The sequence below is a fragment of the Colletotrichum scovillei genome (genome assembly GCF_011075155.1).
Source record: "Colletotrichum scovillei strain TJNH1 chromosome Unknown Contig00009, whole genome shotgun sequence".
NCBI lineage: Eukaryota > Fungi > Ascomycota > Sordariomycetes > Glomerellales > Glomerellaceae > Colletotrichum > Colletotrichum scovillei.
Window position 1 is genome coordinate 4231188 of NW_023336267.1, and position 26830 is coordinate 4258017.

At 53.1% G+C, this 26830-nt stretch overlaps 4 protein-coding genes across 4 annotated transcripts; 1 reads left to right on the forward strand and 3 right to left on the reverse strand.

The window, feature by feature from the left end:
- Nucleotides 1–81: 81 nt before the first annotated feature.
- Nucleotides 82–13718, reverse strand: HER10_EVM0009247 (HECT-domain-containing protein). Its single transcript, XM_035478738.1, has 8 exons — nt 13047–13718; nt 5714–12977; nt 5114–5659; nt 4997–5059; nt 4784–4945; nt 1016–4723; nt 610–954; nt 82–554 (listed from the first exon to the last, which is right to left on the reverse strand). Exons 1-8 carry the CDS (start codon nt 13092–13094, stop codon nt 460–462), a joined length of 12231 nt encoding a protein of 4076 aa, XP_035329832.1. The 5' UTR covers nt 13095–13718; the 3' UTR covers nt 82–459.
- Nucleotides 13719–16870: 3152 nt separating this feature from the next.
- HER10_EVM0002702 (TBC domain-containing protein) lies at nt 16871–20645 on the forward strand. Its single transcript, XM_035472404.1, has 4 exons — nt 16871–17387; nt 17513–17855; nt 17918–20109; nt 20166–20645. The coding sequence occupies exons 1-4, from the start codon at nt 17271–17273 to the stop codon at nt 20226–20228; spliced, it is 2715 nt and encodes a 904-aa protein (XP_035329013.1). The 5' UTR covers nt 16871–17270; the 3' UTR covers nt 20229–20645.
- Nucleotides 20646–20679: 34 nt separating this feature from the next.
- On the reverse strand, nt 20680–22128 carry HER10_EVM0007054 (40S ribosomal protein S8). The gene is made up of 2 exons (XM_035476620.1): nt 21653–22128; nt 20680–21585 (listed from the first exon to the last, which is right to left on the reverse strand). Exons 1-2 carry the CDS (start codon nt 21714–21716, stop codon nt 21029–21031), a joined length of 621 nt encoding a protein of 206 aa, XP_035329558.1. The 5' UTR covers nt 21717–22128; the 3' UTR covers nt 20680–21028.
- A 1926-nt stretch (nt 22129–24054) lies between these two features.
- Nucleotides 24055–25651, reverse strand: HER10_EVM0010572 (uncharacterized protein; the record flags this gene model as incomplete). The annotated part of the gene is made up of 8 exons (XM_035480028.1): nt 24055–24584; nt 24633–24694; nt 24747–24868; nt 24933–25184; nt 25239–25306; nt 25363–25399; nt 25452–25471; nt 25525–25651. The coding sequence occupies 8 exons, from the start codon at nt 25649–25651 to the stop codon at nt 24055–24057; spliced, it is 1218 nt and encodes a 405-aa protein (XP_035330004.1).
- Nucleotides 25652–26830: the final 1179 nt, after the last annotated feature.

Below are 26830 nucleotides of genomic sequence, written 5' to 3' on the forward strand. Positions count from 1 at the left end.
CCTATAGAATATTTCTATTTTGGCCCACAGCCTACCCAAGAGCAAGCCACGGAGCCAAGACAGAATGTTCATTTGGACTTTCCCCTTTAGTATTCATGTGTTCATAATCATCTGACGAGCTTCGAATTGGATACTCTACATACTGGACCTCCATACCATCATCAGCCAGCTGAAGTTCCAAGCGGCCTGCACTCCGCATAGGACCAACCGACGATGCGTAATATGAAAAGGCCTCAAAATCGAAAGAGGATGAACGCAAGCAGACCTGACCTGGTACTTCCTAGGCCAAGGCCGGAAGAGTCGCCATAAGTATGTACATGTGGTTCGGCATTTATTCACAATGCCCTCCCACTCAAAAATCACGCCCGTCACCCTCATACCAATGTCCTGTGTCGCCTACCATCCATAATGCAAATGCTGACGTAATCGCAAAACTGTCTATGTTTGCTCGCTCCCTTCTTATGCAAAGCCGAAGTAGTCGCTTCCTGCTGTGATGGCCTTCATGAGTTGTTGACGAAGCATTTCGTAGTTCTCGTATTCAGGGAGATCAAGCTCTGAGACAATTGGTTAGTGGATGCATTTCAAACTTGGTTCCAAGGGATCACGTACGGTTGAAGCATGTGTGCGAACTGGGAAGGCGCTCCTTGTTGCCATAGTCTCGATGGATGTTGAAGCGGTTGATACCATTCATACCCTCCAGCTCCTTGAATCCATTGAGAGGCACCTTACTGGTTCCAGTCACGAACTGCAATAGCTTGGCGCGCTCCTCCTTGTCGAATGAACGGATCGCTCGCCAGAACCATTGGATCTGCGGTGATGACGGAGTGTAGTTGTGGTATTCCGTGTTGCTCTTCCAGTCGTCAACGTCAATGTCGGGCAAGCCGGAGATGAGAAGTTCCAACTCCTGCTCGTTGAAAATGGAGATGAGATCCGCGGGAATGATATCATGGAATCCTAGTACAATAGTTAGCAAAATGACTTCTTTTTCCAGTCTTGCTTGGGTGATCTGACTTACCCTTCAAGAAGTGTTCCATCTGTTCCTTAACAGATGACAGCAGCTTGTGCTCCACCACCAATCGCACGTAGTCATGCTTGTTTTCCTCGGTGACGGCGATGTCACGACCGCCGGGGCAAAGGTCAACAGTACGAGTCACGCCAAACTCATCGTCTTCCACCGAGAACGTCTCTGTGATGATGTCCGTGATGTCATTATCGAGCATCCACACCAAAGACTTGTAGTAATCCGGATCGAAAGATTCCATGTCCTTGACGGATACCGACTTGCCGAGAATACGCTTGTACACAGCGCGGCTGAAGTAACAGTCGAGAACCCGACCCTCATACAAGGCCTTTCCGATGATACGACCAATGAACTTGAAGAACATGAGATGCTCGTCGTTGATGCCACTCAACTTGTTGGGGTGGAATGTGGTACGGTCAGAGGAGACCGGAATGAAGAGAGCATAGTTGGCATCGAACATTTGCCTGGACAAAACCTGGAACCACTCGCGGGTTACACCTCCGGCGTCGACACCCTCCTCATTGTGGAAGCGAATGTTGAGCTTGCCATACTTCATCTCGTCGCCGGTCTTGAAGTAAAGCGACTTGAAGGAGTCGTGGAACACATGCTCGCGACGTACTGAGAGCTGCAATGCAGGGAACGACGGCCGTTGATTGTTACTGGAACGGCTGTGAACACTACGGTTGAAGTAATTGCGCTTGTTGTCGAACTCGAGAACCTTTGGATTCTTGACCAGAAGCGAAAACGTTCCGGACATGAGCTTCGGACTGTTGCGGACCAGCTCATTGAGGATGCGACGGTGGTCCTCGGTGAAGGTGAAGAAGAGGCCGGCCATGCGATTCTCCGGGGGCGGGCTTGATAACAGCATCTCCTTGCTTGTCTGGTTCTGAGTCTGTGAGTCGTCGTTCATAGCGGTATTCTTGCAGACGACCATGAGTGATTCTATCAGTGGCAGAAGGATCGTCGCTACGTTAACCATGTTCTCCCGCTCACGGATAGCGCTGAGGCAGGCGCTCAGTTTCTCCCACATCATGGAGAAGGTCGAGTTGTGGTACAGTGAAGTAACGAGATCCTGCTTTTCGTTGATGCTGGTCTCGGCATCTTCGTCCGCCTTGTCACTCTTCTTCTTGTTGTCGAATAGGTGATCGAGCGCCGTGAGGACACGGAGGAGCTTGTTCTGCTCAGAAGCACCGGGAGAAAACTTGGCAAGCGCAACACCTTGAATCTCGGTTCCCGACGTAGCCTTCTCAATATGAGGAAGCAGCTCATCGAGATCCGCGACAATGTTCTCACTCAAGACACGAGCTTGACGGACTAGTTCCTGTCCAAATGTTGCCTTGGCGCCTGGAATAGCAGACAAGTTCTTGATAGCTGAGATGGTGTTTTGGAACGTCTTGGAGCTACATTCCCGAGCAACAAAGATCTTGACCACAAGGGTAAGATTGTGCGGCGGGATGATCGGAACCTGCATTTGGCGCGGCGCTTTTTGGGTTGTCGACTTGTCGGTGGTCTTCGCATTCTCGGCACTTTCACCCTTGGGCTCCTGGGCTTCCACGTCGGCGGCAGTCTCGACGTTTGCGTTCTCAGCAGGTTGGGCGGCTGAGGCCGAAGCGGGATTGGCTTCCGCTGCACTTTCCGCTGCCTTCTTCTTGGCCTCCCGAGCAGCCTTCTCTAGCGCTTCCCGACGGCGTCGCTCCATCGTAGCCAGTGGTACCGTGATCTTATTCAGTAAATCGGCGAGGTAGGCCATAACCACCGAGCTCTCCATTACCAAATCTCTGTCGAGAAGAGTGAGGAGTGAGTTGATTGCATACTTGTGGGCCTTGGAGTCTTTGGCCTTGCCCTTGCGGCTGAGTGTACGCTTGAGGGAAGATCCGACCGCCTCATGCTCTGTTAGGAAGAGCATGGGGATGTGAGGGTTCTTGGTGGAGAGATCTTGCAGAAGATCCAAGCACTGGTGGACGACCATGAGTGGTGATATCTCCGAGTTGGACTGCTGATGCGCAGCAGCGCTCAGCGACGTCAGAGTCCGCTTAAGGTTCTGAGGGGTCTTGGGGTCTGCGTCCTTATCCTTAGACTTCTTGGCCTTCACAGAGAGTTGGCTGAAGCTGCGCTCAACAGCTTCCATATCTGTGCTTCCTTCTTGTAGAATCGAGAGAATGGTGCTGATTACTTCGAGGCGATTTTGGCGGTTTTCGCAGACGTCGGCCAGAACACTGAAGAGGTAGTTGCGGATAGAGCCGATCTGGGAAATGAACATGAGCCGAAGCAGAGTAGCAACTCCTGGCTTGTCCAGCATCTGCACAACTGTCCGCCGCTGTACCTTGTTCTCATTGTTTTCTCCGGATTCGACAGGCGGAGCACCTGGTCGTCGAGCAACGACAGGAGGGCTTCTGCCTGTGACAGCAGGGTGAGCGCTGTGTTGCTGGGCGAGCAGACGGGCCTGAGCGGCCATTTCAGGAGGCAAGTGGTCCATTATGTCCTCTCCTTGATCCATGAGAACCTGCTGTCGCAACTCAGGAGGGAATGTCAAAAGGATGCTTGCCGGGTCCATATCCACTGCGATCTGGTCTTGGCCCGCGGTTGTCGCCTGGCGGCGCTGCTCATCTCTCTCTCGCCGGCGCGCATCCTGACGTTCTTGTTGAACGATTTCTAGTCGCAGATCCTCCGGGAGAGCGTCGAGGAACTCTTGGAAGACTTCGCCCTGTTCGCCAGTGGCAGCCTCCTCTCGAGCTTGAGATCTTCTGGTGCTGACCGTTTGTGCGATGACTTCTTCTCTGAATTCCTCTGGTAGAGCCGCCAAATAATCAGGGTCAATACCGAGTTCAGTGACGTCGACTTCCTCTCCACGGATAGTTGTCATGACGCGACTAGCGTCGTCTGCCGTGTCTTCGGCCAAGGCCGTAGACGGCTCTTGTGTTTCGACCCCTTCCATGGCTTGCGAGCCAGCATTGTCAGTGTGGCTTTCTTGGGTTGATGCCAAATCACGCTCTCCGGCGGCAGCAGCGGCCTCCGCAGCGGCACGCTCTTGTTCTTCGCGCTCTTCCGCTTCTTTCTTTTCACGGGCTGCCTTTTCGTTGGCTTCCTTGGCCTCCAAGAGCCTCCGAGCTTCCTCTTCAAACTTTCTGCGCTCCTCTTCTCGCACCTTACGTCGCTCCTCTTCTTCGGCCTTGAGCTTCTTCTCATACTCCATTGCGGGAGGAACCAGCTTGGAGAGAAGGATATTGACGAGCTTCTGTGCTTTCTCGATGAAGTGAGCCCCGCCGAAAACCATGCGAGCTTCTTCTTGGTAACGCTCGAATGTCGATTCGGGGGTAAAGGCGACGGCCTGTTGAGGCTCGTGGTAAGTCGTCTCACGACGGCTGTCTGCCCGAGACTCGCGAGGGGCAACATGGTACTCCCTGACTTCGCCGCGTCCATTTTGAGTAATGGACAAGTGGACGGCAGATTGACCGTGTCGCATGACCGGAAGAGACGCGACGAGATCGTTGAGAATAGCGATTGGGCTGTTAGACAAATGCTGTACACCCGGACCAAAGATTTCAGGAGGCAGACGCAAGCCAATCATACCAGAACCCGGCGCAGGGCGGGGTGATGCTTCACGGCCCTGGCCGTTTCGGCGCAGAAGAGGATTGACCCCGTCGTCGGCATTGTTAGGCACGGCATTCGGTCTGTGGCGGGGAGAGAAGTAGCTTCGGAAATCTGCAGGGCCTGTCAGCTGTTCGTTCTGCTGATAGACTGCGTCAACGGAGGAGAACATACCGCCAAGAGGATCGCGGCCACCGCCAACCATGAAACCGGGGGGGAATGGGCTACGGTGTCCATGACGATGGCGATGAGCGTGTTGAGGCTGGCCTCCGAATGGCTCGACGACCAAAGTATCCCATCCGAGAGCAGAAGGGAGGTTGGAAGATTGGTGGTCGTCTAGATGAGTGTTAGTAATCGTAGCGTTCGTGGACAGCGACAAATACTTACGAGGGTAGGCCTCGTCATAGATGAGCTCGTCTTCTTCCATGTCTTCATCATCATCTTCATCGTCTACGCCTTGTGTTAGAATATTGCAGAAAAATAGGCCAAGTTGTCTGGACCTACCATCTTCATCACGACCATCGTCAATGTAGTGATCTCCAAGATCATCCATGTCGTCGCCGTCGTAGTCTTCGGGGTCCATGACTGCTCGGGCCAGGTTTTCGATCATGTCCTCAGACTCCATACCATGAACGTGAGCCTCTTCGCGGTCCTGAGCTTCCGCCTCATAATCAATGTCTTCGTCGTCTTCCTCTTCCTCTTCCTCTGATTCACTCTCCCAATCCGAGGCGCCATCATCCTCCAGAGGGTTGCCGTCTTCGTCGACAATTTCTTCCACAACGTCGAGGTGCTCTTCCATCTCATCCATGTCGTCGGAATCCATTTCGTCATCCTCGCTGTCGTCATCGTCCTCATCCATGTCATCATCTTCGTCTCCCATGATGACCTCAACGACACCAGGATCCCCATGAAGACCCTCGATGTGACCCATCTCACCCAATTCTTCGTCTTCGTCACTGACGCCATCTTCACCATCATCCGATACTTCTTCTTCGCCATAATCAAGCTCGTCGCCATAGTCGTCGTCGTACATCTCTTCGTCGTCGTCCTCTACACCTTGAGTTAGTGGTGGCATGTAAGTCAAGTCCAGTGCATGATACATACCGTCCTCGTCGTCGGACTCGTCATCGCTTCCACGAGGCTCGAGCATACCAAGAGTAGAGTTACGGTAGAGATCCGGCGTTTCTTCGCGATCGTCATCCATGTCAGACATCGAAGATGTCGAGATGATGTCGTCTTCGGCGTTCTCGGGAAGAGATGTCGAGGGAAGGACATGGGAGCGGCTCAATTCTTTGGCGGTATCTGTCAGAACGCGCAGAACTCTGAGGACATACTTAATGGCCCTCTTGACACCAGCATGGCTCAGGTCGACTTCGGCGATAGAGGAAGTCAACTTGTCGAGGTAGCCCTTCTCGTACATCATCCTGCGTAACTGTGCTTGCGATCGTCCTTGGGGGGAGTCAAGTGCCCGTTGAGATGTTGTTTCCTTGTCCTTCTCGCCAATGATATGATTCATCAGCTCGGCGAGACACTGCATCTTCAGGTAGCGAGTGTCAACAGGCTCTTCGGGTGTGGCGGCGCGCTCGTATGCCTTGAGAATAGTGTCCAAGACAAATTTCCGAACAAAAAGCAGATCGGGCTCGTCGTCGTATTCAAAGCGATCTCGTGTCTTGTCAATGACCCTTTCCCCTGTCTTGGCTACAAGCGCAACGAGAACTTGTTGGGCTTGGGCAGAGGTGGCGGCTTTCTTCTTCGCTACAATGCTGTCTGCATTGTCGCTGAGGTTGCCTTGGCACAAGAGGTCGTGGATGAGATAGTTGAGTACATTCGATCGAGGCTTGACGGGCGTGTTCGTTTGCAACGAGATGCTACGCTTGAAGTTGATGAACTCCACCTTGGTCTGATTGTAACTCTGGAGGAGCTCTGCGAGGCAGTTGAGCAGGAAGCACCGGTAGATGAAGTGTGGATGATCCTCGGCCCTAAAAACCGGCTTTGTGGACTTTTTATCCTTGTCCTTATTATCGGCTGCATCCTGGTTGTCTGGCGTTGCCTCTTTAGAGGCGCCTTCCGTGGGAGCGCCTCCTGACGGCGCAACGCTCTCCGTGTCCTTCGAGACCTGTGGAGGCTCATTGTCATCCACTTCTCTGAATTTGAGCAGCTCGCACAGGAGGAAGTAAATGATGCCATGGGGATTCTCGACAACCGGCCGTTTCAGCTCAGCTACTTGCTTAGGCGCATCTGCCATTTCCTTGTCGTCCGTTTCTGTGGATTGCTTGACATCATGGATAGACAAGTCCTCCGTGGCCTGCACAGCCGGCTCGACGCTCGCCTCTTCCTCGTGGGCTTTGGTTCTGGAATCAGAGTCGGGCTCCTTGAGCGCCAATTGTTGGGCACGGCTGCTACCCTCGCTCCCAGGAGTCCAACGAGACAACTTGGTCATCTCATTGGTGATTTCGACGAATAGATCTGGGGATCGCAAAGCAAGAGGTGCCATGTTACGCAGATATGTGCTGAGATCTAGGTTTCTCTGAGTTCGTTGAGGGTTGTCAAATAGGTTACGAATCTCAGCTCGCATGATTTGCTTCAGTGTCTCCTCGTCTTCGACAATGTGTCTCAGGATAGACATGATGCTGCCTGTCGTTTTGCTTTCTTTCAATCGTGCTGAACCAACACCCGCAAGCTGTTTGGCCATGGCAAACAGTCTCCCGAGGTTATGTTTGTCTCCAACCTTTTGCGCCATGGCGGGCTTGCGTGTCAAGATGACGATGACACGAAGTACAGAGGTTGCGAGTGTCTCCTCCTTCCCGAGGCCGGGAAGCAGCTCCAGAATTACATCCAGAAGCCTATTTCGCTGTTCATCAGAAACAATCAAGTTGCGTTGAGGAAGCACAGCAGGCGCAATCGTCTCGTTGTCATTGCTTGGAGGTTTCCATTGCGCTTCAATAGGCTGCTCATCGTATGACAGCAGAAGCTCGACGATCAACAGGATGTACGGAATCCAGGGAGGAAGCTCTTTGTTTGAAGTCGACGACCCCTTCAAGTCGAGGAAAGATATGTACTCGTCCACCTTCTCTCTCAGAGTGTCAATGTTGCATTTGAAGAAACTCTTGTCTTGCATAAGCAGAGCCAGAAGATGGGCATAAGCAGCAATGCTGGTGCCATTCGACTTGGAATCGCTGTCGTCGAATGACAGGGAGGTCAACGCATTTGCCAGCGTCGCACCGACCTCATCCCGAGCCTCGTCGTTCGGCTGACGGAATACCATGGCGCTAATGAGCTCAGACAGCTCGATGGCCGAGTGGGGATGAGCCCTGACAACATCGAGAGACCTGTCGATGAGATTGTCTCGCAATTTTGATCGTTCTTCGTCGAGTTTCTCCTTGCTTGTCGTCTGAGTTTCGGTGCTAGCGCGGGCCTGTTCTTCGGTAGTAGCTGCTGGCGTGGAGGTATCGGGCCTCGCTTGGGCTTCGCCAGCTATAGCAGGACGTCCGTCGCTGTTGCCATTCCACTCAGATGCTCTGTTTCCCAGGTCGGCCCGTACGGCATCACCTAGCAGACGGTCCAGCTCTGGGGTGACGAATTCCGGCGCCACGTCAACCGCCATGGCATCGGCATCAGCGGGTGCAGCAGGTACCGGCACCGTGTTGTCCGACTGACTGGCAGGGTTTGTTGGCTCAGGGCGTTCGGGATTGTAGGCATCTTCGGGCGGGACCGGGTTCCTTTGACCGGCTTTGCCAGCCTTGTGAGAACGGCAGTACTCCGTCGCAGAAGGTTGGTTCCAGTTGGCTCTGAAGACAGCTTCGCGGGCCAACTCGAGGTCTGCCCCATCCTCTTGAAGCAGACCGATCAGAGGGGTATGGGCCTGCCAGTTGAACAAGACTGTCGATTTCTTGAACAGCTCGACAGCTGGGGTGTTCCGAGATGGTTCTTGGTCACCCGCAGATATGATCTTGAGGATCTCAATCACCTTTGCTACTGCCTCCGGTCGCAACTTCTCGATCAATGTTGACTCCCAGATCTCACGGATGACAGGGAGGACAGCCATTCGCACTTCAACAACAATTTGGTGAGATATCGGTGTGTCTGGGCGTCTCTCGGCTGAACGAGGCAGGAGGCCAAACTGTGCGGTCGAGTCGGAAATGTTCTTACCGTTGACAAGAGCAGCAAAGAACTCGAAGATCTTTCCGAGGCCGAACGAGGCAACACGAGCGCTGGCAGTGGCCCCTACGTCTGAGTCTCCAGCGTCTTTGCAGATCTCGGCCGAAAACCGACGCACCATGGTCGTGAGAACCTGGAAACCACCCTGATCAAGGAAAGCAACAAGCACCGGGATGACGACCTGGACTGATGAACGTTCCCCTGATGCTCGAGTGTTGTCCATCAACATCTCTGTCAATGTGTGAAGCATGATGATCCAGTAGTGGTACTCCTTGCCTGTAGGCTCAGCAGGGTCAACTGAAGGAGCCAGCTGCGCCAGGATCGTCCCTGACAACTCTCTGGCGATATCAATGTGCTTTGGACGTGAATAAGCATCGCGTTCACGCCTTGGGAAGAGAGCTTTGCCAAGTTGCTGGAAGAAGGGAAAGGTCGACGGAACCATTGAGTGGAGTAGGATGCGAAGGGTCTCGTAATTTTTGTACCGGAACGTTGCTTGTTCTTGTTTGGTTGGTGTCTTGAGCTGAGTGCCAGGAAGCGTAGCAGGCACAGCAGCACCCGGCGCAGAATCCGACGGCTCGGCCGGGGCTGATGTTGCCTCATTCTCACCTTCGCCCTCGCCAACATTCTGAACTCCAGCGGCCCCGGTGATGGAAACCATGACGTCACTCCCAGGAGCTGGCCGCTTAGCCCACCAGTGTTGGGGAAGCACGTTATGCCCAGCACCCTCTTCTGCCAGAACAGCCTTCAGAAGCGGCCCCAGTGATTTGACCAATTCAAGATAGTAGTCAAAGACATTGATGGGATACAGCTGAACTGAGTTGGAGCGTGGTGAAGATGTGAAACATTCGTACAGTGTCTTGATCAGCGACTGCGCAGTAAGGAGTGCCTTGACCATTTTGTTGCCATTGAAAATGCGTTCTTGCACCGACGGGTCAAGGCTACGTACTTCATCGAGGGTCATTCTGCCGTCGAGGCCGAGGAAAGGGTGAAAGTAGGGAGAGTCATTCTTGTACTCAGCCAAAGGTTTGAGTGTATCGACCGAAGCCTGTGCGCGCCTGAGGAGGGAGGGCAAGCCGAGAACCGGAGACTGTTCGACAAGCTGGGAAATGACCAGGTGCAGGGTTCGGGCTGCGTGGGAGTCGCAAAAGTCATGCGGCAGACTGGGCAGTTCTGCGACGTCTAGTAGTAGCTCAAGCCCTCCATGGGTAATGAAGTAAGCCTTGAGCGTATTATTGTTGAGGTAAGCTGAAAGGAAGCTTGACAAGGCATAGACGTAGGGCGTTATGTCGTTGTAAGCTGTCGCAGAAGTGGACGGCTCATCGGTACCCAGAGCTCCCTTCTGAGCCGTAATTTCTGTAGCATCAGACATCTCGACGTCAAGATTGTCGCCCCTCCCCTTTCCTTTACCTCCTGTACCTAATTCAGTGGTTGGGTGCAGTACCAGATCCTTGTACTTCTCATCCGCTGAAGGAGGGTTCTGTGAACCATCACTGATGTACAGTTTCGCACCCCAGCCAGCAGTCTTGGCCTTGTAAATACCGAAGGATCTGACCCTAGCAACCATGTCGATCACAGCATTTGAAATCGGACGCCTCAAGTTAGGGTGATGTCGGGCGAGTTCGTCAAAGCTAGCGCCCACATTGCTAGCGAGATGAGGATCGGTTTCCATGGTATTGACGTGGGCAGGGCTCTCGAAGATTTCGAGGAACGACTCAAGAGCGCGAGAGGAGGCCACCATCTTCATGCCTGCGTTATTCAAGCAAATGGAGTTGAGAACCTGCGGGACAACATTGATGGCGTCGGATGTTGGCAAGATGCCCTGGGCCAGAGGGCGACGCTCATGCGATTGGGCAATTTCTTCCTCAGGGGGCGGATGAGGCCGAGTATCAGCGTCGATCTGAATGGAAGCATTAGAGGATTCAGGGCTGCCTTCGTCATCCTCGTCGCGGTCTCTGTTGTCTCGATCAGTGTTGTTCTCGCCATTGTTGTCACTAGGATCAGCGGTGTCTGTCGCTTGCTCCTCAGCGTCCTGCGAAGGTGCGATGGTGGGCTGAGAGGTGACTGGATGGCCAGTGATGGCTTCCAAATAGGCGACGATGATTCCAGACTCAGAAATGGCAGCGAAGCTTGTAGGGTCATTGTTGATAAAGTCGCTGAGCACCGTGACAGTAGTCGTCCACAAGACGGATCCATAGCGCTTGGTATTCTGCATAATGTCTCGCAAGCTGGCCAACAGCTCCGATTTGTCAACGAGGTTACGCAGAAGCCGATCAGTGTTTCCGCCATAGGTGTAAGAGTTTGTCATCATGTGATGGACAAACTTGAGAACCCATTTCAGGGTCTGCTGTTGATTGTAGGGGATCTCATAGTCAACAACCTGGCAATAGTGTTCGGGTGTGTTGCCCTGTCCAGCTTGCACAAGTTGCTTTGATTCGGCCACCGTTGTGACAAGGAGTTCGGAGATGGCATCAAGACCGGATCCGCTGAAGAACGACTGGAAGGCATTCTGATACGTCCAAATCAGTCCGTCGAGGAAAGCCAGAATCATGGACTGGTTGCGCTGGGCGACATCAGACCTGATTTTCAGAATCTCCACCAGGATATCCATCAGTCCGGCCGTCACCATCTCAGCTCCGATTCTAGTGGACATGGCCAGGTGAGTCGTCAAAGAGAAAAGACTGGTACGCCACTCGTCGACTTCTGTAGTATGAATACCGCGGTCGGGTTCACTGGTCTTCATCCCTGCAACAGCCTTTCGGATGACGTATAGGAGAATTCCGTGGTTGACATTCGCATTCAGGGCCGACAAAACATCTTGGTACCTTGCAGCATAGTTTGAGATGACCTCAAGGAGGCCCAAGACAATTGACTGAAGCCACAGCGGAACTTGAATGGAGCCATCGGCCGGCGGGTGAATGAGTTCCGCCAGTTGATAAGCCAACTGATAGCGTCGTGTCTCGTCGTTGTCATGACGCAGAACCTTCTCGACGAAGGTCGTCTCCGGATGGATGAAGGCCAGGTTTGTGATGGCGAGTAGACGTACGGCAAGTGCTTCCTGTCTAGACTCTGCACCCCCAAGAAGGGCCTTGGCTACTCTCAGACGGTTGAGAATCTCGTATTTGGCTGAGGCGGGCATATCCGCAGGACATCGTGCAAGAAGCTCGTAGATGGGTGTGGAGGCAACGACTGATTGCGGCAAATCAAAGATTCGCTGACTCGACTTGGTATGGTCATTGGCGACGATGGGACTTCGTGTACTCAATGGCGAAGCCTCGTCAACGCCGGCCTGACGAGCGGATCTTGGAGTGTTATGCTGAGAGCCGGCTGTCGTGCTGCGCCTCAGAGGGGTCGGAGTAGAGGGCATGTTGGAACCAATGCGATCATGAGCCGTCGAGACAGGGTGGTCCTTTGAGGTGGAGGCCACGGTATAGGTGATCTTGATATCTCCCCATCCATTCCAGCGCCCATTGTCGGGTGTAAGAATGGATCCCAAGTCGTTCGCAAACATGGCTGCGGCGTTTTTATGGCTCGGGACCTGAGGCTTTTCCTTGCCCTTGGCATTCGACGTGGGCGTAGCTGTAGCCAGCGAATCTGAAAGACTGACGATCGGAGTCTTGGCGAAGGGCAGAGCCACGCTGTTCACGCGGTCGAGGTCGATCTGGTAGTGATTGCTCAGCAGAGCAGTGCTCACTGTGCGGGAGGCGCTTCCTATTCTCTTGACAGAAGCTTGGTAGCGCTGGGCCAACTCGGCGCTGACCTGCAGAGTTGCAAGAAGAAGCGACAGAACTGTAGTGTTGAGCAGCTTGTTCAGGACCATGCTACTAGAGTAGATGCTTCGGTTGCCGCAGTGCTGCAGGAGTATACGGGTGAACTTGAGGACAGCCTCGACCAGCTGCCTATCTCCATCTGCATTGTAGCCCAACTTGACAAGGCCATCATTGTCCCAGGTCTGGTCACCATATTGTTCAGTCTTGGCGCCTTGGTTGAGGAGCAGGTCGCGGCCGAAATCGCGGTTCTGAGGGCCCTGTTCCAGGTTGTAGGTGGTGCAGAAGCAGTCCAAGATGTCGTCGAATCGGTTAAGAAGAGGGATCCAGTGGTATAAATCACCTCTCGGGTAAGGCCATCTTGTCGGGAACTTGTGAAGGTGGTCTGGAAGGAGAGGCAAGGGTGTGGAGCATGCCGATGTGACAAAGTCCTTGAGCCATGGAGACTAGGAAACTGGTTAGTAACACTGGCCTGATTTGTACAAGAAGAGAAGACGGGCAGAGAGATGGCTTACCAGAGTCTCGGCATGCTTGGGCTGCATCTGCTTCGTTATCTTCCCCATCGTGGGCGAGCGCGGCAGGGCCGCAGGTTCATATGTGCAGCCTTGCTAGCTAGCCCGCGTCGGAGTGTGAAGGTCTAGATAGCGCAGCAGGGTATCTCGTAGACGTTTGCGCAAACGGAACAGACGCGTCGCAAAAGAGGGTATCCCTTTACGGTATTATACAGTCGTGTAGAGGAAGAGGTCGACGGTCTGGTGTGTGGTCAAAAGGTAACAAGAAATCGAACAGGCGATGACGAGAAAGCTTTGGGTAGAAAGGCACAGAAGTGCGAGGCCGGGTGCAGGTCGTCCTCACGGGCTTCCGTGACAATAGCTTTGCCAAGCAATGTCTGTTCGGGTCGTCGTGTTAAAAGTGCGTGTCGCTCAGATGCAAGATCGTAAAATCCTCGCGAGTAGCAGGCGGTGAGATCAAGCCGTCGATCGCAACGAGTGCCTGGTGTTGAAGGTAAGGTGGAAGGCGGAAGGCGGGATGGGATGTTGGAGAGTGAGGTGGAAAAAGAAGTTGCAGATGTCAAATCGGCAAGGAAAGGTAGGTGCGGTTACAGTGGGCCCTTTGCGTAATAGCAAGGTAGGTAGAGGTAGCTTTGCCAGCTTGCTAGGCGTAAGGTACGGCTCAGTCACTGTTTGGTTGGAGGTCATGTACGGGTGGTGGTCTGCCGCCTTGCGAGCGGTCAGACAACCAAAGGTGGGAGGAGCAGGCGGGCAGTTGCTGGGCTGGACATCTCCGCCGGCTTCGCACTGTCTTTTGATCGTGTTTATCCATCTGATCAGCAGTGCTAGTTGTGTGTAGACACAGTGACCGCGGTTGTTTGTCTACCTTCGTTCTTACCTTGCCTATGACGGGAGGATAGCGGGGAGGAGAGTGCACGGTTCAACTTAGATTTTGTTGGCGGGACGCAGGCGGCAGTGTGGAGGCGGCATCATCAGCATCTTTGTCAATGGTACGTACCACGCCGCAAGGCGACCAGGTACCTAATAAATCTAAATATTCCACTCGCTTCTGGAAACAGTTTCTGCCTTTGCCTTCCATTACCTAAGGTAAGGCATGGCAAGGCAGGCAGGCCAACACAATCGTAATGCTGCACTGATACCTGGTACCACAAAGTCAATACAATCAGATCATGAATGAGCAGCAATCCGTAAGATACCTTGTGCATTTCATTTTGCCCAATCACCATCTTACTCATAAGGTTGTATAAGGTTCCTTCGCGAATGTATATTTGGCAAAGGAAGACTTTCCATCTTCTTACAGGATAGCACTTTACGTACTGGAGATTTATGACAGCATTCAGCGTCAAACAAGTGGACTCTTAATACCTTAGCAACGGGGCTTCTAACGACTGGAGACTACTAGACTATTGTTCCCACTTCACAACGTCAATAAACGTGTGCAGTGTTGATGATGCGCAAAAGTCGGAGGGTCTGGCCAGCGGTAGATTGAATGAAAATTTCTCCATCGCCTTTGGGGAAGCAATGCCTTCATCGACAGGTTTCTCATGCAGAACTCTGCCAACTGCTCTCCTCCTCTCATAATAGACCTGTGATGGCCGGAAGGCACTTGTGGCTCACGTCAAACAACTCAGTCACTGCCAACACATGGCATTCTGATTTCTAGAGGCTGTCGCTCCTCCACGTGGCTGGTCTGCCGAGAATGCACGTGTCAATGTGAGGTATTGGGGCTTTAAAGCCTCAACTGACCGGGCAGATGTTGATTTACGCTGGGACTCGAATCTCATTGTTTAACAGAGTGCTTTAGAAAATGTGAACCAGAGTAGCTGTCTGGCTCTTCAGATTGGCAGAACAATAATCTCCCCGTCTCGAGCACGATATATCAGGAGGGACATTAAGCAGTGTCTTTTGTAGGTAAGTGAGGGATGAATGGACAGTATTTGAATCAACATCGAAAGTAGAGCACTGCGAAACATCAAACGTCAAGTAACAAATGTGATGAGTCCTGCTCATCTGTTTTACATCAGGGTATCACCACGACAAGTCCCGCGACCTGCGACATTTCTGCTTGTGGCTCAGCTTGCACAAAAAACTTGGGGCAGCCGATATAAGAGGTCTAGGTTGCATTCCAGTTCATCCGCACCAAGACACCAACCGGTGCTTGGTCCGAGGCTGGTAAAAATAGGATCCAAGCGTGCCTGGCATACCAGACGAGCCATTTGAGACCCAGGAAGACCCCGTATGGATTGCTGCCAATGATAACATTCGGATCAAATTGACCGAACCCAACACTGATCAAACCTCAAGGCAGCAGAAGCATGGTGACTGCTAAGCCCCGACGATGAGTGAGGAAACCGGCCTCGGTGCCGTTGTCCCCCGAACCCGGGTGCAACCCGACCAACAAACAGGCGGCGTAACGCCGGGTCTGCGGGCGGCCGGCCGGCCTTCTTAGAGTTGGAAAAAGGGGGAAGGGCACCAGGGGTTGAAAAGATCTACCCCCGATTGCAACGGCGCGAGAGATGCGCAGATCATAACGTTCCAACGAGGAAAGGCTGGCGCTACCCAGAGTCTACTCAGTGTACACAGCTAAACAGTGGTGAAGAGCAAGTACTGGAGAAGTAACCACCTCGCACAAATGCTTTGCCTCGGATGGCCAACCATCTAGCCAGTCCAACTTTCCAAGCCATCCAAGAAACTTGTGCTGCAGGGGCAGCGGCTGTTGGACTGAACGAAACTCTTTAAAGACAAGGTCGTCTCGGAAGACGCGCACACATCCACAAAACAAAAAAGCCAAGATGGCAGATAAACAAATAATACTATGTAGCGACGGCTGAACAGTAAGTTCATATCATTGTTGGCTATTGCTCACATGAGATGGTTAGGTAAAGGATGCCCCAAACTTCCAAAGATCGGACGAGGATCGGGATTACTCAGAAAGGGCAATTCAAGCTCTCGTTTTGACGAGATTGAAGCTCACAAAGCGGACAACGAGATGCTATTGGAGACTCCTCGTCCCAAGATAGAAAGCTTTAGGACAGTGCCGTCGTATCTGATATTATTGTCCGCACATTGACATGTTTTTCTGGACACGCACCTGATCAGAGTGACTTAGCGAGAGTGTCAGAGGCAGCAAAAGGCGTTGAAGAGGCTGGAAAAGGTGTGGGAAGTGGTGGGCAATTATTAAGAAACATCAGCTTCCCTGCCGTGTCGATCCCAGCAATTTCCTTTTGGCTGGCCCTTCCAGACTGGCGTGACTGGCTGGCATTTTCAGAGGAGAGCCCCCCCTGTCATTGATGGCATTTGGGGCTGGCAAGTCCACTGTCCTGCGCTCCGGGTGAGGAACTCAGGAACTCACGGCATCCAGACTTGCAACTTTGCAAGACGCCGCCCCCCTCGTGCAGCCCCCCGAAACAGAGAGCGATCCCGTTCCGCAGCGGCGCGCTAAGCTATCAGTGGTTGGCCCGGTCCCTCACCTTTTGCCTCCCCCTGGCCCCCAAAAGTTGACTGGACTCCGTACGCTAGAATTGAACGTTCGTCTGTGGTGGACCTCGAGGAGTGCTGAGGGTCGATTATTTGGGCGAATACGGACGGGACTCGAGTATTCTCAGCCACCGTTCGGGGGTCTACTTCCAGGTCCCATTCAGGTAGGTGGATTAGCTTAAGTACTGTGTCACCTTGAACAAGAGAAAAGATACATCTGAAAGGGGTCCCCCCCATCTGCGGTGAGGCTCGGGCAGCTTCATTCATTCAATTCAATTCCCCATCCCATCCCCCCCATGCCCGTGTACCCCCCCAGCCAGGAAATAGGAAAGAAAAAAAAGGGAGAGAGAGAGAGAGAGAGAGGCACAACTTGCGCGCCACAACCGATCCTCGACTGTCAATCCTCGACCCTCGACCTTGACCTACTCGCCTTCTCGATTCCCCGTCTTCCGTCCTGACAAGCTCAGAGACGAACAACAACACACACGCAACGACAAAAACAGTTCCCAGCAACCAACCCTGCATCATACCTTACGACACCCAGATTGCAGCTCCCGTATCACAAGGTGTTCTTCAGCAGCACAGACGATACAGTCTACAGATTTGCCTAGTGCTGCAGTCCCCCCATCTCCATGGACACCAACTAGGTCCTCTAAACAGTCCGACCTCGACCTGGACGCAAGCTATATCACCATACCGCACACGCCCACATAGGTCAGCGCAAGTTGACCTACGATTCTTCATTTCGCCATGTCCCAGCCAGACGAGCCTGTCGCGACCGTTTCTCCTGAAGTCACCAAGGAGACCAAGGAGACCAAGGAGAAGAGACTCTCGACTGACTCCGACTCCGACTCTGATAAGGAGAATGTAACGCTCCCCTCATCCTCCCTTGATGCACACATACCTGCTTGGGCCTTCCAAGCTCGACCACATGCCGCAACCGCAGTGCAGACAGGAAAAAGAACCACTCGCTGACATGACCGAATAAGCAGCAGGATGCCTTCGAAGATGCCGTTGTCGATGTCGCCGAGGTAGCTGAGGTGCGTTCTCTTACTCAGAGAACGCCCTCCGTCTCCAAACCACCACCCGCCGAGGAAACGGACCCTGAATCCCCGAAAAAGGAGGAGCACACTGAAGAGGACAGGGTGGAAGCACCAGCAGCTCCGCCTTCACCAACACCAGACGACCACTTTGTCGACGAGGACTTTGTGAGCGACCATGAGGACATGGATATCAAGCGCAAAGCTTCTCCAGTGTCCCATCGACTTTCCAATACCTCAAATTTGGACGACGTCAAGCTCGACGACGACCACCCTGCCCCACATGAGGAACCAGGTTTGTTGTTTGGCCGCATGAATTAATTGACGTCTGACAGTAATGCTAATTTTAAACCCAAGAAACGAAAGCCATTAGCCCGGTCGAAGAGAAGCCACTGCCGCCCAAGAAAATATCCATTAGCAGCATCACCGGCGCCCTCCCATCCATGCCATGGTCGCCGCCAGCCGAGCCATCGCCTGCCAAATCTCCCGTCGTCCCAGCTGCACCCCCACCCCAAGCCGCTTCCTCTGCCGCCCTACCACCACCCCCTGGTCCCCCGACCAGGAAGCTCACCAGCCCCTTCTCCTGGCTGTCTCGAAACAGCACAAGCAAGGAGAAGGAGACCTCACCGCCTCCACAGGCTTCTCCTCGCCGAAACACAGCCAGCTCCATCGCAACGTTGACAAGTAACCCAGAGATGTCGCTGGGCAGGTTAGACGAAGAGAAAGAGGGCGGCATCCCGCGACACAGCCTGAAGGACCGCTTCAAGATGGTCCGACTACGGGAAGAGGCCGGCGTTACGCTGCCATCAGACGACGATAAACCTGTGCCGCCCCCCAAAGGATTGGGTTTAATCACACCTCCCGCCCAGAATGGAACCGACAAGGAGCTTGGAGCTGATCAAGCCCCCAAATCACCTCTCCCAACGACCCCGAACCCGGCGCTGGCACCAGGCACAGTATCTGGTGTATCGGCTGGACCCTCGGACATGTCAGACTCCCAGGTAGACTGGGATCTCTGGCAGTCCGTGGTTTACGAAGGCCCGGCGGTTGTTCAGCGGACCAGCGCCGAGGAACTGAACAAAGCCATAGCCAGTGGTATTCCTAACGCCATCCGTGGAGTAGTATGGCAAGTATTGGCCCAGAGTAACAATGAAGAGCTCGAGATCATGTACAGAGAGCTAGTGGCAAGGGGAACCGACAAGGAAATCAACAGGAACAGTCATAGCACCGTCAGCTCGAGCAGCAACGGTACCCTCAGCATCCAGAACGACATTGTCAATTCCTCCTCATCATCTGTCCACTCGGAACACTCAGCCGCGAACGGCATGCCTTCCCCTCATGAGAAGAGTGCGGAGACGGTCCTAAAGGCGCAGCAGGCGGCTACGGCGGCGAGACAAAAGAAGCAAAAGGAGGATACTGCCATGCTCCAGAAGTTGGAGAAGACGATTCGACGAGACATGGGTGCGAGAACCAGCTTCTCCAAGTACGCCGCCGCTGCCGGGCTTCAGGAGGGCCTCTTTGGCGTGTGCAAGGCGTATGCCTTGTTCGACGAGGGTGTTGGCTACGCTCAAGGCATGAACTTCTTGATTATGCCACTTTTGTTCAACATGACAGAGGAAGAAGCCTTCTGCCTGCTGGTCCGGTTGATGAACCACTACCACCTGCGCGACCTATTTATCCAGGACATGCCCGGCCTTCACAAGAACTTGTATATCTTTGAGCGCTTGCTTGAGGATTACGAGCCAGCTTTGTACTGTCATTTGCGCCGCCGCAGCATCTCACCACACCTCTACGCCACACAGTGGTTTTTGACACTATTCGCCTATCGATTCCCCCTGCAACTGGTACTACGCATTTACGACCTGATCCTGTCTGAAGGTCTCTCAGCTATTCTGCGATTCGGTATCGTCTTGATGCAGAAGAACGCCTCCAACTTGCTTGCCATCTCGGACATGCAGCAACTGACGGTCTTCCTCAAAGACAAGGTCTTTGACGCCTACATCGATACCGCACCGAGCGCAGGCAGCATTCTGGAGAACGGCTTCTTTGGAAGCTCAAGCGCCAGCATGGATAAGGAAGTCTACCGCGCCGATCAACTTGTCAGAGATGCGTGTGATCTCAATATCACTCCCGAGATTCTCAAGACCTACACGACCGAATGGGAGGAGAAGACAAAGGCTGAGAAGGACCGTGAGGCCGAGCTGGAAGGGCTGCGGACTGCCAATATCAACTTTGCCGTCAAGGTCCGTAAGCTCGAGGAGCGTGTCGAAGCATACGATAGTGAACAGGCTGCTCTCGCAACTGAGCTGGTCCACACCAAGGTCGAGAACGAGGAACTCAAGGATGAAAATGAGAGTCTCAAGGGCCAGGTCCGTGAGCTGCGAAACGTCATCGAAAAGCAGCCGGAAGAACTCGAGAACGCATGGAAGGCTGAGCGAGAGGATCTCATGAAGCGTAACCTCAAGGTTCACGAGGAGAATGAGAAGTTGGAGAAGGAGATGGCGGAGCTGGAGGAGGAGCTTGTGCAGACCAAGATGCAGTATGCCGAGGTAAGAGGACGCCGCATTGAAATCCACAAAGGATTGTTTGACTGACTCTCTGATAGATCAATTCTCAGCACGAGACGCTTAACCGCAAGTGGACAGACCTCAAGCGACAGTTTGCTTGAGGCAGTCTGTGAGGAATACGACCCTGGTAACCCAGAAGCAGAATTCTCTGAATATCTTAATGTACAAAGTAATGATAGCTTCCCATTGAGTATGGAGGTTTGCGTGTGTTTGCTGGCCTAATACACATCTGGGCAGCCAGCTGGTAGAAGTACGGGCATCGATAAATCAGACAGACTCTTGAGGAGGTCACCTGTTTCTGATATCCCGAGAACCAACACGCGGTAGGAGTGAGCAAGAGCATGCCGGCCTAGACGGGCCAGGAGAAGCTGGCTAGTAGCCATCGGGGTTTTAATGCAAGACTCGTACCAGAGACCAGCGGCTAGGTGAGCATGGAGAAGGGGTTCAAGGCGCATACTCTAGCTTCCGTAGGTAGACTTGACAGCTACAACATCAAATACAGAAAGCATCACAAGGCAATCAGGAGAGTGGATGACAACAGGTGAACAGTGATTACGGCAGGCAAAAACTTGGTGGTATAGTCTTTTTGAGTCTTCCTAATAACCCATATCCGTCCGTGGACTCGGTTGCTTTTCCCGAGCCTACATTTCATTGTACGCTAATCACGCCCCGTGATGGCTTGCCAGACGAGAAAAGCAAAACCTGTTCAACACCAAGAACAACCTAAGAGCCCGATAAAATGTTTTTTTCATTCCCGTAAACGTGATCCGTGAGAGAGAGTCACAGTTATCTAGTTTTTTCCCCCATCCACATCCACACGCCCACAACGCGCGACGCTGTATCGTTAAGACATGGCTTTCACGCAGCAAACAGGACCACCCTGGTAAACAAGGCGATGCGTTTACTTGTGGAGCTTGCGCTGGTAGAAGGCGAGCTCCTCACCCTCGAGGATGTATCCGTCGCAGCGACCGGACTGGCCGGGGCGGGAAGAGACAACGGCGTACAGGCGACCGGCCTCGAACTGCTTCTCGAGAGCGTTCTCGACCTTGCCCTCGGCGGCGTAGCGCTCAGCCTGCTTCTTCTCGACGGACTTGGACTTCTTGGTCTCCTCCTCCTTGACGCCGGCGGCGGCCTGCTGCTTCTGCTGGCGGCGACGGCCGAGGTTCTGGCCGTAGTGGGCCTCGTACCACTGACGGAAGGGGGCGGCGTCGATCTGGACGACGGCGGACTTGGTCAGGGTGTTTGTGCGGACGAGCTCGTTGTTGGAGGGATGGTAGGCGACGCCGATGACACGGGTCTTGCGGGTGCAGCCCTCGGAGGCCCAGGCGAAGTTACCGGAGTCGAGGCGGAGGGCGCGGTACTTGTGGTTGCCGCCGCGGGTGCGGACGGTGTGGACTCGCTTGGGGCCGATACGGGTGTTGGCACCCTGGCGACCGGCCTCGAAAGCGCGCTTCTTCCCTGTTGAGCAGAAAGGTCAGAACGCATGCTTGATTAGAGCATACGGGCTTTCGATTGTATTACGCACGGTAGTAGGCGCGCTTGGCACCGGAAGCGGAGCGCTTGTGGCGGGAATCTCTTGAGATACCCATGATTGCTTATGCTGTTCATGGAGAAGAAGTTAGCCCATGGATTCTGGTGAAATGGTGGACGAGCGACAATGAAGAGCCTCCGTGAACACGAATGGTCATGAAGAGGGGTGTTGGATTGGGAGAGGGGGTGCGAAGTGTTTCTTCAATGCCCACCAAGGAGGATATCGCGAAATGCCTTTCTTCTTGCGCTGACGGATGGTGAAAACCAGCGAAAAGAAGTTTGGAAGATCGTGGGATATCGTCGTCGAGGTAAAGGGTTTCTTGAACTTTTCGCAGTTGCTGTCTCGCTTCGGTAACTAACCTGATGGTTCCTCAGGGGGCAATCGACTGGTGGCTGGCCGGCGTTGGGTGGTTGACTGTCGAGGTTGTCGGGAATGAACTTTTTTCGGGAGGTTGAGGAGATTCGAGAAACAGCACCTGGCAAATTTGGAGTTTGTGCGGGCTCGCTAACCCCACTGGCAAAAGCTGGGAAGAGTGCACGGTCCAGGCTAGGGCATGCTTTTGGCCTGAGGTTTGGTAGACATCAGGGGGTTTCTCATTGGGCGGTTTTGATTGGTCGCGGCTTCTCGTGGGGGAGTTCCTCGGTGAAGATCTCTGACCGAGGTCGCTTCACCGAAGGTCTCTACTTTTCCTCTTGGTGAGGCACCTCGACCGGACTTTGCCTTCGATTGCCTGGTGATAGATATCATGCCGACAATCGACAACAGAGGATTTATGCCGGACTGTTCTTTTTTGGAGTTTGTTTGCCTCCCAACTCTAATCGGCAAAACAACACGGCGCCTTCTCGCGATCGACGACTGCCATTGGAACCAACCGCCAGAACTAAACCAACTGCCGGTCAAGTACTTGAAGCAAGCTAGTAGTGTCAACGCATCATTGCAGAGCTTACTTCCATAGCATCAAAGGGTCGACACGCAATCTTCCCGGTTGAACCTCAAGGGATCCTTCTTCACTTCAATCGAGACGCCCCCATGTTGGAATCGTTTGTCCTCGTGTGCTCGGTGGCCTCTTGCAGCCAGGTAACTTCACGATAGGTAAATCAAGCGAAGTGCAAACATCATAACTTGTGAAGATTCGGCAGTGTACACGGCCACTTGTGAGGATAGGCCACCACGTGTAAAAAGGTTGTTGGGCCAGGCCTTCCTATCTCTACCAACCTTCTCTTTACCTTTCACGATATGCGCGCGGGTGGCGGGTGAGGGCGCTTCAGATCGTGACTTCTGCCAAGACGGAGATGCCAGAAAGCCTAAAGGCATAGCAAAGCAATTGATTGGAAGAAAGCTAGAGAGCATCTAGTCGAGGGCGGGGGCGTGACAGCCAATCCGACTCTTGGCCGTGTTCTAGACTCACCACAAGTCTGACGCTTCTCACGTTTCCAGACCAATTCAAGAATCCAATTCTCGTGCGTCAAATACCCATATTCGATATGGACAATATTAAGAGACGTAACCCTCGGGGACCTTGGCGATCGGCGCCTGACTTTGCATCTGCATATCATCACCTCCCTATTCCTACGACCCTGTCTTCATAGTCGAAGCAGACAAAAGATGGGAAGGTTTACTGTGGCATCTCAACTCAATCGCTCATTTACTTCTATCAGATATGACCAAACATGACAGCAGATTGCACTCTACGATCGGTTTGAGATCATTCATCCCATGTTTATCTGTCTTTGGCCAAGAATTGTGCAATTGTTTTTTTCTTGTCAAACAGAGACACATACACCAGAGGGCAAGGGAAGGCCCATCTGCATCTGTGACACCCAGAGACGCGAGTTCAAAGGCCGGCGTTCATCGGGTCCGGGATCTACTCTGTAATGGTCAATAGCCGGAGCTGGGCCTCACGGCATATCCGGCCTTTACGTGTTCCCTGCCTTATTGACAACCACCAACCCCCCCGGCCCGCCTGGGAAAATGTCGGATCTCTCACGCATAGACTGTGTCAAGAAGAGACAAACTGCTCACACCAAGCTCTTGACAGCCCACTGAATGTCCGAACCGCTTTGCGGTCCGCCGCCAGTGCCCCGTGCGGTTTCCGGATCACCAAGCAGCGGCAAGAATGACCAGAAACGGATAAAATTCGATGGACGAGAAAAGACGAGGAATCGAAAATCTTGAACTCGTGAAGAAGTGAATTGGCCTATTCTACTGTAGGCAATGTATCGCGCAGCGACCTCAAAAAAAGGGGCCGTAGACAGCCAAAGTTGGCGTGCCTCTATGCCGAGTGCTTGTGTTTATATACATTAATGTAGCCGCCGAAGCTCTTCCTGCGGCTTGCGTATGTACTAGGTTAAAAACCATCGAGAAGCCTGCTCAAGCATCGTCACCCTCGGGTGCGATCAATCATCGGATATCCAGCCTGTGCCCTCGCGGATGTTTCCGATGTTCCCTCGACTTTTCCGCCTGGCCATTGGCCGTCCTGCGGGGAAGTATGGATCTTCCATCACGTATTGTGACGGTGTCATCTGTAGTTGTGATGAAGGAATGTCGTTCTTCACCTTGATGATGCCCATCTCTACGCTGTGTGCTAATGATGGTTTGTTGAGGTCCAGGGGTAGGATATTCTCCATACTCTCAGTAGTCGCACGTGTTGAAGTCCCGTAGGAACTCGAGCTGACGGAGAGTTTTCCACCGGCCTTCCCTTGAGTTGCTCGTGCATACGCATTTTGGCCCAAGTATGGCTTCGATCCGCCTATCGTCGTTCGCTGATTGGGATAGTATACTTTGGAGTATTTTCCCGTCGACAGGCCGAGGGCCTTGTTGAGGACAGGGAAACGGGCTATCAACGGTCGTAAAGATGGAACGCCAGAGCAAATGATCAAGGCACAAACTTCGACTTCTGACCAGAGTAAGGGGTCGGCGACCAAGACTACGAGAATTAGCGAGTGAACGATGACGCGAAGTGAAAACGACCTACAAGTAACGTCGCGGTCAAAAGCATTGATGTAGCTCACTCTGATGACGGAAATGACACAAACCCTACGTCTGTTAGTTGCTTGTCCAGAAGGTGGAGGCGATTTCAAGAACTCACAATAAGCCTAGGGACAACATGACGATGACCCCGACTCGCTTTGCCATCGGTAGTTGCAGTTTCCAGACAGTCGGGATTGGTTGAATGAACAACACCAAGTCTGTCAATAGTTTGATGACGAACTGGCTCGAGTTAGCTGACTGGCGCGCACCACTTCATGTTACCTCGCTTTCAAGTCAAACTTACAGCAGAGTAGTAGAAAATGGTCAAATCCAGACATGTTCCTGGTACGGACGGCGTCCAAGCTCTTTCGATGGGAGTGCATCTGAAGATGACGACGGCAGTCTCTTCAATTCCCTCTGCGAGCAGCAAAACGATGAGGAACTTGTTGATGCGCTGGTAGACTTGGTCGGGGAGCAGCCGAAGGTAAAGAACTGCGAAAGACATTTTTACTGTCACAAATGCCCAGATGTATGTGAGTTGTGTGACGACTTGGAACTGCAGATGGTTTGTCAGTGCGGTTCGAGGAAAGTCTCTTTTGGTGTTTTCTACCTTTAAAAATTCGGCAAAGTCTGACTTCGAAACGTCTTGAAAGTGAGAGCCCAAGCCCACGCCGGTCACTATTCGAGATTAGTTTGAAGTCCCTCTCCAGCCTTCAGAAATGGTGGCAGCTTACTGGCAAGAATTGCACTGCATAGTGCCATGGCGAGGACCTGTTCATGTTTAGCAAGCAACATCCTCCAGATTTCTATCGTAGCTTCATACCCAGCTGATGAGCACGAGTGCTAGAAATGGTCAGCATAATAGTCGTGATAGTCCATCAGTCTTTGATACTCACTATCATCCCAGCCCAAGCTCCGTAGTAGGACACTTCGTACAAAGGTCCTCATCACGACTGTCAGCGTGATAAAAGTCATCAGCATGATGGTCACGCTCGCCGTTTGAGCGACCTTTGTGTCCGCCATTTTTGCCGATGGTTACATTCAGGTCGTGGGTGCCTCTCGATGGACCTCAAGACAGCGGGGGGCGGAATAGATATTCACAGTCCGACATAGAGGACCGGAGTGAAGGGTGACAGGATGGACCATGACTGATAGGTGGTCCCCTACGTATGTATGTGCTTGACATAGCCCATCGAACTCTGATGCATTGGACACACACTACGAATGCGAACCCAATCCCGGTCCTCCCACTGCTGTCTGATCTCTTCAGCGATGTCCCCAGACGACTTTGTCGAGATAGTCTGAAGAAAGAGACGGACTGGGTATCCAGAACGGGCACCCGGGGTCATGCGTGTGCGGTAAGGGTGCGGATGGCCACCCGAACAGAGGCACGCTTCATTGTGAACCTCGTTCGATGCCAGCTGTCTGGGACGAGCATAGACTTTCCGCGGATGGACTGGTGAAGAAATCTACTTGCGAGCCCCTTGTTTGGAGGTTAAACTTCCAACAGCCAAGTTTCAAAGTTCAAGGGCTGGTTGATCGCCGCAAGGAAGGCCATTCAGAACATCAGGCTCTGCTGCAAGATGGCCCACGGATCTAGGAGATCCAGTGGCGTGATTGGTAGAGGGAGACGCGAAGCCCAACGGCTTGAACCCGTCGATGGGTCGCCCTTGCGACTACCCACAGGGGAATCCGGGGAAGGCGAATCGAGCCGCGGAGCCATGCTGCGTGGATTAGGTCATGCATACATATGTCCTTCAAAGGGCTGGCGAGCCGTGCTCTCTGCCCGTCACGGCAATCTAGAGGAGATTCGAGAACACCTGTGTATGCCTGCCGAGAGGCGTGCAACCAATGACTCGTCCGTACATCGGAAAAGGTGCGGATAGCTGTCCATGTCCGAACCTGCCAGTCAGCTATAGCCCCAAACTCTACTAAGGACCCCAAATAGCCTGATGCTAGAACAGTGCAATAGCCATGCTCGTGTGATCCAATAGCATCCAACTTAATTAGCCGTGTAGCATTCGAAAAGTCGTATATTCGAGAGACTTGTCCAGGAAAGCTTGGCCAGGCGTAGCCGCTGTGGCCATGAGACGACAGAACACCGACCTCTTGGGAGCTTCTTCCTAGGCCGCGTTGGGAAATCTTAGCGGCGAGGCCATTGGTCAAGCCCCGTGTTGCTCCATGTTGGTCGTCTAAAACAAC

Bases quoted from the DNA above. Each gene is read 5' to 3' on its own strand.
- HER10_EVM0009247 (XM_035478738.1), bottom strand. From the start codon at position 13,094: ATGGGGAAGATAACGAAGCAGATGCAGCCCAAGCATGCCGAGACTCTG. The intron at 12,978-13,046 runs GTAAGCCATCTC...CCAGTTTCCTAG, and splicing joins CCAAGCATGCCGAGACTCTG to TCTCCATGGCTCAAGGACTT. The intron at 5,660-5,713 runs GTATGTATCATG...CTCAAGGTGTAG, and splicing joins CGAGTCCGACGACGAGGACG to AGGACGACGACGAAGAGATG.
- HER10_EVM0002702 (XM_035472404.1), top strand. From the start codon at position 17,271: ATGTCCCAGCCAGACGAGCCTGTCGCGACCGTTTCTCCTGAAGTCACC. The intron at 17,388-17,512 runs GTAACGCTCCCC...CCGAATAAGCAG, and splicing joins CCGACTCTGATAAGGAGAAT to CAGGATGCCTTCGAAGATGC. The intron at 20,110-20,165 runs GTAAGAGGACGC...ACTCTCTGATAG, and splicing joins CCAAGATGCAGTATGCCGAG to ATCAATTCTCAGCACGAGAC.
- HER10_EVM0007054 (XM_035476620.1), bottom strand. From the start codon at position 21,716: ATGGGTATCTCAAGAGATTCCCGCCACAAGCGCTCCGCTTCCGGTGCC. The intron at 21,586-21,652 runs GTGCGTAATACA...TCTGCTCAACAG, and splicing joins TGCCAAGCGCGCCTACTACC to GGAAGAAGCGCGCTTTCGAG.